Source organism: Lytechinus variegatus, chromosome 8 (genome assembly GCF_018143015.1).
Source record: "Lytechinus variegatus isolate NC3 chromosome 8, Lvar_3.0, whole genome shotgun sequence".
Taxonomy (NCBI): domain Eukaryota; kingdom Metazoa; phylum Echinodermata; class Echinoidea; order Temnopleuroida; family Toxopneustidae; genus Lytechinus; species Lytechinus variegatus.
Window position 1 is genome coordinate 16,817,049 of NC_054747.1, and position 17,399 is coordinate 16,834,447.

Sequence of the window (17,399 nt, forward strand, 5' to 3'; positions counted from 1 at the left end):
GTGAAGAAAAATGAATATACCCACTCGTTCTTCATGAAATGCAGCTTAAGTTCACCCGATGCACGAACAAAATTATACAAGCTACAGTTTTACCCCTTATATCTCTCCATTACATTTGTTTGATCAATCGACTGATCTATCTGTATAAGATGCATGCGTATTTATATATCTTCTTATATGTTTATATTACTTTAATTTGAGGATAATGATGTTGTTGTTGCTGCTGATGCTGCTGCTGGTGACGATGATGATGATGAACAAAATTTGTGATTTCCTTAACACCCAAGGGCAAATGACTGGATTTTCGTTAAGAAAATATAAACCTTTTTTTAAGTGTATATGTAAATGATACAAAATATACGAGATCGGAGCCGCAACTTTGGTAAAATTAGGCAAAAGAACCCTGGCTTAAAGGTATTGTTTAACTTTGTGAGCAGCCGATTTAAAAAATTCTCAAACCAAGATGAAACATGTGTACAAGTGCATGTATTAGAACTAATAAACCCTGAAAACAACCATTATTGAGAATGAAAAGCTAAAACTACAAGGCAAACCCCGATTTTGTAAATAGGTGTCTTATAAACGCCTAAATAGTACACATAAGTGTATGGGATGAAATTAAGATGGTGTTTCCGGTCACTTTATATTTCAATTTTTGAAGCACTAAATAATTATTTTCGAACGCAATTTTTTCTGGGCTTCATTTTTGTAACATATCACAGACACAGGTGACAAGTGTGACCTTCTAGCTCAGATTTTTTAAAAGTCAAACCAATGTTAACCAATCATTTTAATTGATGCATTCTTTTATGTAATCATTTTGTAAATTTATCCCCATGACAACACAAATACAGTCCATTTTTTCTTGCTTGATTCGCATATCCAATCATGTCACAAATAAACACAAAAAACAAAAATCTTACTCTCGCCCGATGAGGGACTTGAACCCGCGACCCTCAGATTAAAAGTCTGATGCTCTACCGACTGAGCTAACCGGGCATAGCTAATTATAGATGTGAATTAAATCACGACATGAAAGAGGTCTCGTCACAAGATGGCGCTATATTTCTCTGCGAGGGGAAGCGAACCCATTTTTTTTTAATTCCTTGTAGGAGAACAAATTAAAAATAAAATAAGCTCAGACGTGAAAGCTTGATCAATATCCATGATATCGGAGAAACAAAAAGAAAGTTATATGAATTTATAATAGTTAAAAAATCGGCAATCACAATACCCATACGTTATTATATACAATTCATGAATTTCAAAATCATTGGATCATGATGATGACTAACATTTTTATTTCTTTCATGGAAAGGGCTCAAAATGATTTGCCTCTTGATCAACTGGAAGTACATTAAAAACGCTTTCCACTTTGCTTAGAAAATGGTATTTCATTAATTTTTTTTCACACTATATAGGAAGCTGTTCACATAAGACGTCAATAATGACGAAACAATGAATTCGGGTAACTTGTTTAGTTTTTGATGGATTTACCCTAAGCCTTCACCAATATCTTGTTTATTATTTTTCTCCTAATTTTCCTTTCAATTTTTCGCCAGTGCCGGTAAACTTCCCCTTTAAAGCATAATTGAAATTATAGATTACTTCAATTGATAATGTTATTAAACTTTTTGTATCAGTTTCATAATACGTACTCTTGTAATAATATTTTCTTGTTGTTTTATGTTTGACAGGAGTAATGTAGGGAATGTATGCTCTATATAACTCATTTTGTTGTTTTACAATATCTGAAGAGAGGAAGTTATAAGATATTGCAAAAAAAATAGTAATGGTCCAGGTAGCAATCAAGCCAGTGTGGGTTCTAAAATAAGGGTCCGTCTACATACCCTTGTGGAACCCACATGCGCATTTCATCCCTAAATATTTTGCACCCAAGTCCGTAGGGACCATATCACATAATCATGTGAGTTTTTAGGGTCCACATTGACGACAACATGGGGAATAAATATGGGCATTCAAAACATGAGGCCTATATGTTGTGACCTATCGACCATATTTTATGTTTGTAAAATATTTAGACCTGTTTAATTTTAACGCGAATCAATTTTAAACACTTAACTTGGTCACCCCCCCCCCCCCCGCCTTCTCCACCGATTTATCCCAATGCCTCTTCTGTGTGAAATTGTTATTCGAACCTGCAATAACAGATGAGGTAATATATCTCACATAATTTCATACAACCGATAATCAGCACCCTTATATTGTGATGATAATGGGTAATTGTCAACAGCGCCATCTCTCGTAGTCCACTCCCAAGTTCTCGTTCTTACAAGCCGAAATTCAATTCAATTCATTTATTAACCGTATAAGAATATTCAAATACAATGTAAAATGTCATATATAAATGCATAAAATTATGTAGCAACACATACACCAAATAAATATAATTGATACATTCACGTAAAAAAAAATTAACATGATTATGGTAAAAGGCAACCAAAAAGTATTAAATTTAGCAAACATGTAAATAATTCATTTCAAATATTTCAAGACTTTAATCAAGAAAAAGATGTAATCATTATAAATTCACACATCTAACACAGAATCACCTACACCCGACACACATCCATGACCCATTACACTCAACCAATAGAGAGAAGAGAGAGGGGGGGGGGGTATGTTTAGAAAAGGGAAAGGGAATCATTTAGGGAATAACTTATAATGAAAGAGATGGTCCGAGCTGAAAATATATCTTAATACAAAGAGAAGAATTCACTGAGCAAAATGCCGAAAATGCCGAAAATCCCATCAAAATCGGATTGAAGTTTAAAATCTGGCAAAATTTTGTGAAAACACTCGTCATGAATATTCATTAGGTTGGCTGATGATGTCACATCCCCTCTTTTCGTTTTCTTATGTTATTACATAACATCATACTTTTTTCATTATTTCATACTTGTGTGAACAATGTCTCACCAATATAATACATACGTTGCAGCAATAAATATCTATTGCACTAAATCAGTAAATCACTAAATATAAATCGGTAAATCATTTTTCTAATTCTTAGAGGAAAAATTTTGAATAAACCTAATTTCATGTAATAAAATACAAAAGAACAAGTGAGGATGTTACGTCATCAGCCCACTTAATGAATATTCATGGCGACTGTTTTCACAAAATATTGCTAAATTTTTCAATTCAATAACATTTTTATTTGTTATCAGAGTTTGATGAGATTTTCGGCATTTTGCTCAGTGAATTTTACTCTACTTATTAAGAATTAAATACTTTCAGCCCGGATCATCACTTTAATTGCATGTCTTTTAAGTAAAATTTCAAATGAGGAGGCAGGAACGAATTATAGTATCTAAATTGTTATAAATTCTAGGTCCTCCATTTTTAAAAGAATGACGAATTTGATTATTAGCGATCAGTGGAAGATGAAAAGGAATAGCTAAACAAGCATTATCCTGGTGAAAACATTATCATAATTTAAAAAAAATCATGATTTTGAAGATGCCATTTCCTGTTTAATACATCCAAACTGCAACTCTAAATTCATGAATTTGGTAAAAATTTAGTGTTTTTAATTCAAAGAAGGGGGGGGGGGGCAGATGATGCATAATCACGACATGATAATAGGAAGATTTTGTATAGATACGTAAGGCTTTTTCTGCAATTTATGAAAGGGTTCTATTTAATTTTCCAGGGTTTCTCCGGGTATAATAGATGAACAGAAATGCAAATGAGTTGTACAACATAAATAATTGTTTTTCGGGTAAAACAGATTGTAATTTGCTGATGATACCAATATTCTTGGAAATCTTATTGAGTAAATTCATGCGATAGTCTCGAAAAGAAAGTTGATCATATAGTAAAGTCCAAGGAATTTTACTGACTTTAACACATTCAAATATGATTTTTTTAATTTTTACTTTTACTTTGTCATGTTTGTGGTGAGGAGACTTAATATTTGATTTGGAAAAATACAAAATACATATTTTATCATAATTGATTGCTAACTTATTGGGATCAAACGAATCTATAAGTTTGTAGAGTTCTTCACATGTCTTACGCTGGAGTGTATCAAAATCGTTGTGTGAAGAGACAGTGTTGTATCAGCAGCAAGCAAAATGAAATGGGAAATGAAGAAACATTACATAAATCATTGACACATAACAGAAAAAGCAGGGGGCCAAGTACGGACCCCTGCGGAATTCTGCATTCAAAAAAGAAAAGAGTCGTCATTATTGGAGGTTGTGCGTTGTTTCCTGTACGATAAATAACTATGAAACCACTGAAGGGCTACACCACGAATTCCAAAATATTGCAATTTATACAAAAGAATGTTATGGTTAATCAAGTCAAATTTTTGGTCAAATCAAGAAAGATACCGAGTAAATAGAAATCATCATTATGAATATAATGTGATAGGATATCATTCAATCCAATCAAAGCGTGTATAAGAAGACAGATTATTCATTCGACCAGCTCATTCCCAGGTTTGTTAATTTGAAGCAGCTGATAAATACAAATGTATTTTTTCCGCCAAAATCGGACAATACCAAAGCGAGCCTGAACTTGTTCCAAGTGACCAAAATCAAGGAATTTAACCTTTTATATTGATAGAACTTATAAATAGCAACGAAAATTACAAAATGCGAGCGCGGAGCGTGGGCAGAAAATTTTGAGCAACGTATGGGGCAAACAACTGTTTTAAGTATAACATGAATATCTAAATTTGCTGCGTTTAATTGTTATGATCTGATTTCCCGGAATTTCCCCGAATTTTTTAATTTCCCGAAAAGGATCTGAAATTAATCAAGATTTCCCGGCTTTGGGGAAATTTCCTTTAAAGTGGAAACACTGTGCCAGATATCTTTTATGTTTACTGAAACTTAATGTCCCCGCTTGAAAGAACCCAGTGTCTCGCGGTGTGGTCACAGTGTGCTTACAGTGTGTACTATGTGAAGATATTGTTCACACTGCTCAAGCTCAACAGTGTATTGAGATGACTCTCTTTTTTCTTGATTGATATAATACAACACATGTTTCTATTAGGAAATAATTACAGGTGCGTCTTCTTTATAGATATAGTTATTACTTGTTACTGGGCTTCAACTCCAACTGTCATATCCGATACTCAGTTCACGCGTTCATGATCATTTCGTGTTTATGTGGAAAACGATACTTGTAGATAAAAAAATTATTGTAGTTACTGGGAACATCCTCCCCTCTTCCTCGTGGCGTTTGACTGTTTCACAAATTTCCCATAAGATTGTGTTTTTATCCCCGCAAGATTTTATATGTTATTACATGATATGTAGTTATCGTGAAGGTTGTTGTATCTATTTTGTTTTCAAGTTGATTATATTTGTCTATTGTGTAATTTTTTTTTTTCATGCGACATATTTTGTTCTGTTTGTAATTAGTGTCATTTCAATGCGTGTGCTATTATTTCAATTTGAATATGGAAATAGATGACATGAAAAATAAAACTTTGAAGGCCAGTATCAAATCGGGTACAATACTAAATCCGCTCCCACAATTCGCCTGATCGCCATAATTTTGGCCTATGTCTGTTTGGTCTCAGATGCATCTGCGTTTAGGTGTAACGGTGCCTACAACCAAGAAAATTATCAGGATAGCAGTTGGATGTTTGCCAAACTTTTTTGCTAGATTAAATTCTAATCTAGGCTTTCATGAAAGTAGATTCATCACGTGAGCAAATAATGCGACTATTTTATTTTTGTTAAGATTATGATTATGATTTTGCTGTCTGTTATTTGCTTGAAGGCTGCTTCGAGCAGCAAGCAAATTGCACTTGGTGGTTTCTTTGTATTTTTTTTTGTATTGGGGCAACCAACCGGGGGTATACGCCCCCCGTGACCCGGTTAGTAGCATACAGCAGCAAGATCAGATAGATATAGCATGTCTAGAGGTTCGTAGCATAAGGTATCTGGCAATACTCACTGAGGATATCACCCGGAATACAGTATCTGACCTACGGCTCTTTTAGACTGAACGTTTCGATTCTTCGAAAAAGAGATTTCTCGGAAGTATCTTTGGATGTCGGCCTTTACGGGCCATCTATAAAGAAAGACATCTCTATTCGTGGAAGGGGATTTCTAGTCTGAAAATGGCTGATAAGGTAAGTTTTAATTCTCCTTGTGTTTTTCTTCTCTCTCTGCTTTACTGATGTAAATATATGTATATCTTTACCTTTTTAGATCTTTTTGCTTCAGTCTTTCTGTCATTTCCATCTTATCGTCACTTCTCTTGCCTTTACCCACTCTTCCCTGTTTCCACCTTTCTCTCCCCTCTCTCTCCCTCTCTCTTTCTTTCTTTCTTTCTCTCCCTCCCCTCTCTCCCTCCCTCCCCCTCATGGGTAGAAATCCCAGGGGGACGTGTCCCCCCTACCAAAAATAGTAGGGGGAACACAATATCAAATGTACCCCCTACTTATGGGGGGAATTTTATGATGGAGAAAAATGCATTATTCACATTCGAAATAATACATGTGATTTGGACTAAATGACCTTACATTTTTTGGTGGAAACCTTTGTTTTGTTTTTTTGTCGCTTGTCAAATTTTCCAGAGTGAATGAAATAAGATGAGGGGAATACTTGGAAAATAAAAAGAATCTTTCACGTTACTATATAAAAATTTCTCTAGCGCTTAGCGCTCGCAATGCCTGTTGGATGATTTTTCAATATGGAACTTAAATATCAAGTTTGGAAGTTAATATGCTTTATACATTTCTTCTCGGAAATCGAACTTTCATTATTTGGTGCGATTTACAAACTGGTTTTTTTTAAGTGCTCTGTAAAAGAGACAGCTTTATGGTATGAATATTGACATTTTCTACTCGCACGGAGTGCTCGCAAAATTCGAATTATTCAGTACCTATTATTTTTGTGTATTCCATTTAGTTTGATAAATATCACTTTTCAAGTCTGATTGTCAAAACGTAGCAGATAGTGCTACTCACATTTTGAGTGACGATTTATGTATGTCTCAATATTGATTGCGGGTGCGTCGTGGTCTAGTGGTTCTGACTCTCGCCTTCCAAACAGAGGGTCGTTGGTTCGAATCCTTACCATGCTTGCTTTCCTTCGCAAGAAATTAATCCGCACTGTGCTGCAGTCGACCCAGGTGAGGTGAATGGGTACCCGGCAGGATTAATTCCTTGCATGCACTTAGCGCCGCACGGTGATGGTAGCTCGAGCTAAAGCCGGGGTAATAATAGCAACGCTTTGTATCCTCTGGCAAAAGGCGCTTTATAAATACAGCTATTATTATTATTATTTTCATGACAGTTAATCAAAGATTTTGACTCGCGATTGGCGCTCGCATTAATCAGTCAGGGAAACTCCCGCTTTTCCGAGATCGTTTGAAACGTCCCTTTTTCGAGATAGTTGCGTTCACCGAAGCGTGAATCACCGCTGAAAACCTTCGCCCTGTGTAGTCTTTCTCGGCTGCTTTCAGACCCTTATGTATGTGTGCGAACACTCGGTAAGAGCGGTGAAAATGTGTACGCGTGTATACAACCATAGAGCTGTTAGCTCCATGATACAACCGTGCATTCTTCGGGACATTGTTATCTTTAGAACATGTGCCTCTCTCTCCCCCTCTCTCTCTTTCTCTCTCTTATTTATTGTCAAGCATTCAATTTGATTTTCGTTCATCACTTACCCTTAATCCTGACGTTAAATGTACCGTAATAAGACCATATTTTTGGATCCACCGTCATATCCGTAATATCCAACTTTCATGTTGATTCCACCTCAGCATTCAGCTTATGATCTGATGCACAATCCATAATCAATTCATTATAATATTATTTCCACTACCAGTGCCGGCGGAAATCATGGAAATTATTACGTCGATATGCAATTTCAAAACATGCCGAATACAGGTCTGTCCTAAAACAATCATTGGCTGGTTGACGAAGCCAACAAATTGGAAGAAAGTATACTGTATTCACCTTCAAAACATACATACTGCAAAGTATTGGGGCTACCGGTCACCAAATCAAGTGCATTATAAAAGTCTGCCTGTCAGCTCGATCCATGTCCAAACTTCCCTCAAACGTCCAGCCCAGATGAGAATATCATGATGTCATTATAATCATGACCATTCTCCATTCGACATGATCCATGCTAGCAGTGAACAGGTGTGAGATCAATGGTTTAGATTATGAACATTATCGAGAACTGCATATCCATTTTCCAGCACTAAACCGCCGGAGAGCTGGTTAGAGGTTATTACCATAGGAACGAATATATTTTCCAAGTCTTTCTTATCATATATTACGTAATGCCGTACCCAAAATAACTTTCAGCATGATCATGGAATGTCCATGGTAGTACCATAGCTCTATGCACACTTTGTACAATTTGTACACACACACCACGCGTTCGGCTACAACATGCAACGGAGTATCGCGGCACAAAGGCTGAACGCAGAGACTAACCTCCTCTTACGAGAACTTTTGCTTGCATTTTTTCAGCATAAATGTGTCTTCTTTCTTCAATAGCGTCTAAGCACCACGGTGGCGAATTCTATTTTTTGGAATATAGATGAAAAATTTAGTTTTCTTTAACATATTTGAAAATAAAAATTCGCCACCGTGGTGCTTTTTTTATATGATTTTTTTAGTGAGGGTATGTCAAAAAACCCCATTCACTTTGTACAGGAAAGCTATTCGGTGAGATCCGAAAAGATTGCGTCATGCGACCACAAATCCCTGTTAATCGAGATTCTGTCGCTCTCGCAAAAGCGGGAGTTTCCTTGACTGTTAATGGTTAAAAATATTTCAACTGATGCATTCTATTCATAATTACAAAAGTGCTTGAAATGACCAATTTTCAGGCCATGATATCATCAGATTTCTCGCCCTCATTAGGCATTAATAAATAAGATGTTAATTTAATGATTAAATTGTCCATTTTGTTTAATTTCACGCTTAGCTAGAGGAATAGAAAGATAGTCATCGTTTTCATACGTCTTGTCCTTGGGATGTCCCGGTCCTATGTCAAAACTCAAATAATAATGCTTATTATAATAATAATAATAAAATATCAGCTCTTAATAAAGTGTGATCCATATCCACCCCACAATTTTCCTACAAAGTGCTTTGAATATGTAGCTGAAATTGACTTTTTTCAGATTTTATTTTCAAATAGTTTAAGCTCGCGCTTCGCGCTCGCTGATAGATGTGTAGAATCCCGAGATTCTAATTTAAATCTGAAACACGCGCATGTTTATTCAGATATTCAACTTTTAAATTATTATCCAGTTTCAGATCACAATATCAAAAATTTTCTGCTCGCGCTTTGTGCTCACATTATGTAGGTAGAAAAATCCCTATCACTCATCCTTTTCATGATTTACAAAACATGAGTAGAGTGTCCCGTTTTTAGGTCTAAATCTCGAATTTTTTCTGCTCACGCTTCGCTTACATCAATTGTTGAGTTATATAGCTACCCTGTTACCTATTTAAAAAATGATTGAAATTTTCGATTCTTTTTGTAGAAATGTCAACAATTTTCAGCTCGCGATTCGCGCTAGCATTATTTGATTGTTGAAATATGTAACATCTTCAGGGCTAAGTGCAAGCAGTCCTTAACAAGTACCTTTTCGATCAATTCAAATTAAACGTATATGAACATTTTCTGGCTGCATTTTGCACTCGCATTATTAATGTAAGGTCAGGACCAGGTGTAAGGAATACCCCCAATTACTCATCCTTTTCATAATTTACAAAACATGAATAGAGTGTCACACTCTATTCATGTTTTGTAAATTATGAAAAGGATGAGTAATTGGGGGTATTCCTTACACCTGGTCCTGACCTTACATTAATAATGCGAGTGCAAAATGCAGCCAGAAAATGTTCATATACGTTTAATTTGAATTGATCGTCTCCTCCTCAGGTCTAAATCTCAAAATTTCCCGCTCGCGCTTCGCGTTCGCATCAATTGTTTAGGTATATACCTATTATGTTTAAGTTGCAAAAAGTGCTTAGAATTTTCCAGTCTTTAGGTAGAAATTTAAAAAAAAATCAGCTCGCGCTTCGCGATCGCATTATTTGATTGTTAAAATACGTAACGTCTTCAGGGCTAACTGCAAGCATTCTTTAACAGGTACCTTTTCCATCAATTAACCTCTGCTCGCACTTCGCGTTCGTAGTAAGTACTTAGTTGTACATAGTTTCGTTTTCAGGATAACAAACATTGTCCAGAATGTTCAAATTTTAGGAAAAATACATAAATTTTCAACCACAAAAAATTTGCTCGCGCTTCGCGCTCGCATTAAAGGACAATGATCTGTTTATGTTTATTTATAAGAATAAAGCTAAAAAAGTGACCATGAAGACTACTCCTGCAATGAAACAGATAAAAATTACCTTCGAGCGGCCGATCAGGGATTACAATATGGCTGAAAAAAACAATTCGGCTCCCCCCCCCCTATTGGGGATCGAAGGCTGGATCAGTCCCTGTTGTCCCCCTGCCTTTCGGGACAGATTTCCGCCCATGCTCCCCTCCCTCTGTCTATCTTTCTTTCTCTCTCTTTCCCCCTCTCTCTATCTATCTCTCTCTCTCTTTCCCCTCTCTCTATCTATCTTTCTCTTTCTTGCACACTATTTATCAAAAAGGTGCAGAAATGTTCCATTATAGTTTATCCTTTTCATTTCAACCCTAAAAGGTGCAGTCGTGCACCTTCCAAGGTGAATAAAATTTTCGCATTTTTTGCAAATTTGTTCAACTTTACACCATTAGACTGCTAAATGTGGTTTAATAAATACTACACACATCAAAGTTGCAACAATAAAAGTTGAGCTACCCTTGTTCTATTTGAAGAATGGAAATGGAATTTTTCTGCACATGCCGTTGTAGACTTTATAATATTTTTTTTCATTAGCATTGATTTGTTAAACATAGTAAGGATGTCGACTTGTAGTATAATCTTCATAGAATTGCAATAAAATGTCGAAAAACGTTGACTTATAATTACATTTATCATATCATATTTAGTGAATACCTATATTGTTTCCACTTTACATACACTCAACTTGCTTATTTCAATTTTCTTTGTTTATTGTGTTACATTCTCTTTTGATATCAATGGATACTTTCATGTATGCTTTAAGTCTTTTTGTTCTTTTGCACGACTCCTTTGTAAACCAGACTAGTAGCTGAATAGGATTTTTACCACCAATGAGTAAATGAATCAACCAATCTATCAAACAATCGATCCACAGTTACTTGCAACACTGTGTGGGTGATCCTGCTCCCTAACATTGAAAAGGGGTGCACATCGTTACCAAGGCTTTTACCGCAAATTTGTTCACAGGCAGTATGGTTAATATCAAGTTCGCCGTTGACTTCTTGTGTTGGTGTGTGGCCATCCCCCCCCCCCTTGCACACCACCCCCAGGGGGGGCAGTCAAATATATTGCTGTACACACGCGTGCACAAATTTATGTATCTTTAATGACAAAGCTAACCATATTTATGCACCTAAAAGAGTGCAAATATGAACTTTTTCAAATAAGCTATAAATTTGAACCTTGTAATCGTAATTTGAAATCTACTCTGGTGGAAGTGAGCATTTAAGGTGGCAAAAAATAGCTAAAATAATTATAACAATTTCCACCCCTTTGAGCGTTAGGGAGCATGACCCCCCCCCCTCCCCCGGTCCTGCAAGTGTTTATTTAAATCCTACTTACTAAGTAATTAATCACCTATTGTTTCAAATGCTTATAGGGATGCTACGCTATAGCCTTCGGAAGTGGGCGTATGGTATGCCCTGGGAGGCGCCTAGCATTACTGACCTTTTAGAATTCCTCCGATTTGCTCACTCATTCTTTTATTTAACCTCCATTTAAGCTTTTATTTGTATGTCTAAAAAATGGCATTGACGGTTTATCATGGAGGCAGAAATAGGTACAACCAGAATATGATCATAATAACTCTTTTTACCGGGTAAACTGATAAATAACAGAAATATGTTTTATCTTGTGGATTACATATCACGTTTGCCAACCTCTAAACATCACCCACGTACTGCCTATTCTGTATATATATCTTATACATATATCCATTTATCTATCTCTTCATTTATGCCATATTAAAACAACCATGCTTGGTGCAAATTTCGTAAACATGTTGATTAATTTCACCGAACTCCAAATTCAAATCAATCCTTATATCCTAATCTGGAGAAAATGTTATCGATTTGTTTTATTAACACATCAATGTAAACATTCCAACCGGCTATACTCTAATTATTCAAAGATTTACTTTATTATCTTTATATAATCGTTACTAAGAACGTCACGTAGTCTGATTATAACATTTTCATTCAATTTTTGTTTAAAATCTTTTCACATATTTCCACAATATGAAATAACATGTCAGTATATTAGGCTTTATCAATATAGGACTGGTCATTGAGAGCTCTGCGAAACCTTATTCGAGCCCTGACGTCAGAAGTTATGAAACAATTATTTGCTACTCGATGGGGCAAAGAAGTCATTTGGGGAAATTCCACTTCCAAGCACATCGTGTCATTTTGTCATTACCAGTACATTAAAATGAATGTTCTTTCCATGACTGCACATGAATAATGTTAGGTGATTGTTAAAGGCATTGTTAAGCTTTGTGAGCAGCCGATTTGAAAAATTCTCAAATCAAGATGAAACATGTGTACAAGTGCATGTATTAGAACTAATAAACCCTGAAAACAACTGTTATTGAGAATGAAAAGCTAAAACTACAAGGCAAACACTGATTATGTAAATAGGCGTCTTATAGACGCCTAAATAGTACACATAAGTGTATGGGATGAAATTAAGATGGTGTTTTCGGTCACTTTATAGTTCAATTTTGGAAGCACCAAATAATTATTTTCGAACGCAATTTTTTCTGGGCTTCATTTTTATGACATATCACAGACACAGGTGACAAGTGTGACCTTCTAGCTCAGATTTTTTTAAAGTCAAACCAATGTTAACAAATCTCTTTAAGCTTTTGCAAAATAAGGTTTATCAAGGCGACATATGTGACATAGGTTTGCTGAAAAGGGACTGCTGGGAACAATGCAGAAAATTAGAGCAAGTACTCCCATTTTATAAATTTCCATTATAGCACTGTGTATCACGTGGAGATCACGCGGTGTGATCGCGACCCCGTCACATTCATGTGGGCTTACAAAACATTATAGAAATCTGATTCACTATTTGCAAAGGATTATTGGAGCTAAAATTTGCCTTTGTTTCCAAGTATGTCTACTTATGTGTCTGAGTCCTTTGTCATTTTTTTTTGAGGTGGGGGTATTTTTTGGTTTTGCCTCTGAGCAATTTACTTGATAGATGACATGACACAAAGTGAACAAATTATATATCTACCATGCCAATCGTTTATAATGATAAACATAATAATAATATGCAACATTTATATAGCGCTTATACAATGTTCATAAGTGCTGCGTCCTCTTACCACGGCTTTAGCACGGCTACCCTGGGCGGGCGCTCGAGCATTCAAAGATCTCCCGTTTACCGCACCTGGGTGGAGAGTGGCAAATGTTGATAAACGCCTTGCCAAAGGACGCGAGTGCATATGGTGGGAATCGAACCCCGGTCCTTGTGGTGGCAACGTCCATAGGCTTATCCAGTGCGCCACAACACCTCTACAGTCTTGAATCCCTGCTGTATCCCTGCTAGAAAGAACACAGATTCAAAGAGTGTGATCACAGTGTGTTCACAAAGTGAACTGTGTCTGTGTGGATATATGACTCATAATGTTAAAATGCTCAGATTTAACAGTGTGATGGTAATGTCACAATGTGTACAACGCTACAGTGTGATAGTCGCATTGTGTTCGCACAGTTTACTGCGTGGAGATGTGATTCACAATATTAAAATAGTTTTGTACAGTTTGATTTGATTAATCATGTTAATTGTAAGCGATTTTAGTCTAATGAGAAAAGCGCAGTATTAGGAATAAATATGATAACAAAGATGGTGTGATGATGGTGATGATTATGGTGGTGATGATGATGAAGATGATGATGAAGATGATAGTGATGATAATAATAATGCTGATGATAATAATGGACATGAAAAATTATGATAATGATCACAACAATATTGAAAATAATAATAAGAAGAATTCATTATTCAATCAAGAAAAATTACATCACCCTTGGATCGTCTTTCCAGCCCCCGCCCCCCCCCCCCCCCCACTGTCAAAAACCTTTGCTCCACCCCCTGGCTACAGATCAGGGCCCGTTGCAGAAAGAGTTGCAATCAATCGCAACTCTAAAAATCATGCGCAAGTCCCGAATGCGCGTTGTTGATTGGTCGAAAATCAAATTGCGCGTGATTTTTAGAGTTGCGATTGATTGCAACTCTTTCTGCAACGGGCCCCTGTACAAACATAGAGGTAGAATAAATAATTTTACCTCAATAGTTTTTTTTTGGATAATGCTTTAATTGTAATATGTATTTCTTAAATGTAAATCACCAATGGAAAATGAGTAATTTCTACACAGAACTATACGTCCTAAATAAGCTACATAATCATGATAATGTGAAACGCACTTCATTACCAGGGACCTGGAAACGATTTTGACTGGGGCTGCTGATGCGAACTTTAAAAAAAGAGGGGTTTTCACAATAAAATGGAAATCAAATTGGTCATGAGAAATTAGACAAGCAAAACAAAAATTAAAAGAGAACAAATTAAGGGTTTCACTACAAGAAGATGGTAATCTTTGTATCATGTCTCCATTTTCACACACTTCCAGAATACCTCAGATGCTGAATATGGAGAAAAATACACGCAGCACCCCACGGATTTTTTTTTTTTTTTTTTGGGGGGGGTGCTTCAGCAACCCCAGCATCCCCGCTTCAGCACAGGGTCATGTTCATTACATACCGTAAGGTGATGTCAACTCATTGCAAAATGCGTTCATGTAATTATATTGCATATACTGTCTACACGCAGGTGATTATCCAAAAGGGTCGAGCCATTAGCATTATTAGGGGGAGGAGCCTACCCACGCAAATTTATATCATAGCAGCGTGATCTGATGATCATCCAAACGTGAACATTCTCGTCTAACAATATATTCAATTATCCCACTCCATCGACTGTCTAGAAATGCAAATGCTTGAAGAACATACATTAGAATGGACTGATGTTTTAAATTTCTTCTACAAAAATAGAATCAGACATTTAGGCCCGTATTCTGAAGTCAGGTTTCACTTAGACCATGGTCTAACTCTGAGCTAAAATTATGGGAATCCAAAAGTGTCAGAATTTGCATTAAGTTGTATGTTTCTTATGTTTACTGTGCTCTTTCCCGATTCATCGATGGTGAAGACAATCATTTACACTTTCTAGATAATTATAAATGAATTGAGAGCCATATGAGCTGAAATATGATATCTCTACTGTTAGTGATTCATGTAACAATTGGCTATCCATACTTAAACCATAACGTTAAGCCTGAGTTTAAGCTAAACCGTACTTCAGAATACGGCCCTTATAGTATCCACACAGAGAGTAGGCAACCAAAGTCTTACCTATAGCAAACGCAGATCGAAACGCACACTAGAACTATATGTTATATATATATTTTTTTTATTATTATTCTCCAAAGCTTATAGAAAATGATAATAAATGGACAATGGTTATCGTTGTGTATAGAAATGGCATGGCGTGGGCACTCTTGGACAATAGCTCATCCTTGGATTCTCACTTTTGTCATGTTTGTATTTGGACAAACCAAGATTTATTAAATTGCACTTTTGTCCTTGATAAATGCACTTTGCCTCGTCATAAGCTATCTTCCATTGTGAGAAGATTCACAGATTCAGACCACAAAGGACTGTCAAGTACAAATAACACGTTGTTTTTTGTGTAACTTATGTTTGGTTGATAATTATTCGTTTCCTAACGATACAAATCACCCTTTTCCAAACTTATCTTGCTCATTCAACTCTTAAGAAGGAATCACATCCTTGTTGGGGAGAAACTTGTCTTCATACAATTGTCAAATTGTCTATTAAATTCCAACATTTTTTTTCTTAATTCATTGCAATTCCTTTTTTGGAATCAGAAGGAAGTTTAACTGAATAATTTTATTCGATTAGTGTCCCCCTATCCCAAAGGGAAATCTTGGGTCTAGTAAATACCAAACTCTATCCACCCACGCAATGAGACGATAAAATCCTGAAAAGGACTATTCATTTCTCAGAGTTCAATGATTTTAAAGGCAACTTCTAAGAACAATGAATATATCATTATCAAGCTTTTTTTACCCATTCTTCTCACACTTTAGAGCAATCAGCCCCTTTCATGTCTATTGCCTCGGGCAACATATCCTCGACTATGTACTCGGTTTTTGCTGAACTCTGTTGCAAATACTAAACTGTCGCTCCATGTTTGGATTGATACCCGACGAGCTGTGCTTTATAATTGAATAAAGAAAGGATAATAATGATGATGATGCTGATGATAATGATGATGATAATAATGATGACGATAATACTACTAATGATAATGATAATAAACATAATATAATTATGATAATGATGATGATTATGATGATAGTAATAATAATTATAATAATTATTATGATAATGACGATAATGATGAGTATGATGATAATAATCATAATAACTCATGTTTAACCAGGGTAGCCACTTTAGCTACAAGTTGCTATTCTGGCGGGGAGTATTTTCTGATTGCTCATTATGATAAATAAGCGAATGATACCATAAAGTCTTTACATGGTGCTACGATGCAAATAAAAATACTCTTAAGTATTAATGCAATTTTAGTCAATTTGATGAAAAACGCTAACATTTAAATGGGATTGATTTGATTTGGCACACATGACAAGGGGATCAAATTGTATTCATGTCATTTCATTATAGTAATTTCTTTATTATTTGAATCATATGTCATGTTATCATTAGTTGAGAATGTGAATCATTTGTTTATTACTTTCGCATATACAACGTACTATTCCAGGTACTATTTGGATTTTCCCCCCTAAAATTCGTGACTGCGGCACCATCATTAGAACTTCATTCACAAATCAGAGAAAAAGCCCCTCGCCTCGTAATTGTATCTAGCTTTTAATTTACCACGACAAAGGAAATTTAGCCCCATCAAATCTTATACCCCGTATAAGCTTTCAAAAATGTTAGCCATGCGCTTTTTTTTTGATCGTCAATATAAGAATGGATCCATGCATCTTTTAATGCCATTATCCATTACATAGATTATTTGAATATAATACATTTTCTTTAATGTGTTTATTACTGATTCTTTTGTTGATGTTGTTACTGAGAGAACGGCAAGACCTTCTAAGAACCTGGGAGCAATGCAACATAATATATAAATAACCCTACAT

At 35.7% G+C, this 17,399-nt stretch overlaps 1 protein-coding gene and 1 non-coding gene across 2 annotated transcripts in view; one reads left to right on the forward strand and one right to left on the reverse strand.

The window, feature by feature from the left end:
* Positions 1-926: 926 nt before the first annotated feature.
* Positions 927-999, reverse strand: TRNAK-UUU. The gene has a single exon. It is a non-coding gene; the product is annotated as a tRNA-Lys (tRNA).
* Positions 1,000-5,875: 4,876 nt separating this feature from the next.
* The window catches only part of LOC121419519, a 147,499-nt gene continuing 135,975 nt past the window's right edge, over positions 5,876-17,399 (forward strand). Inside the window, exon 1 of the mRNA XM_041613974.1 lies at positions 5,876-6,118. Coding sequence (XP_041469908.1) covers positions 6,107-6,118 — 12 coding nt within the window. The 5' untranslated portion in view covers positions 5,876-6,106. The remainder of the gene's footprint in view (positions 6,119-17,399) is intronic.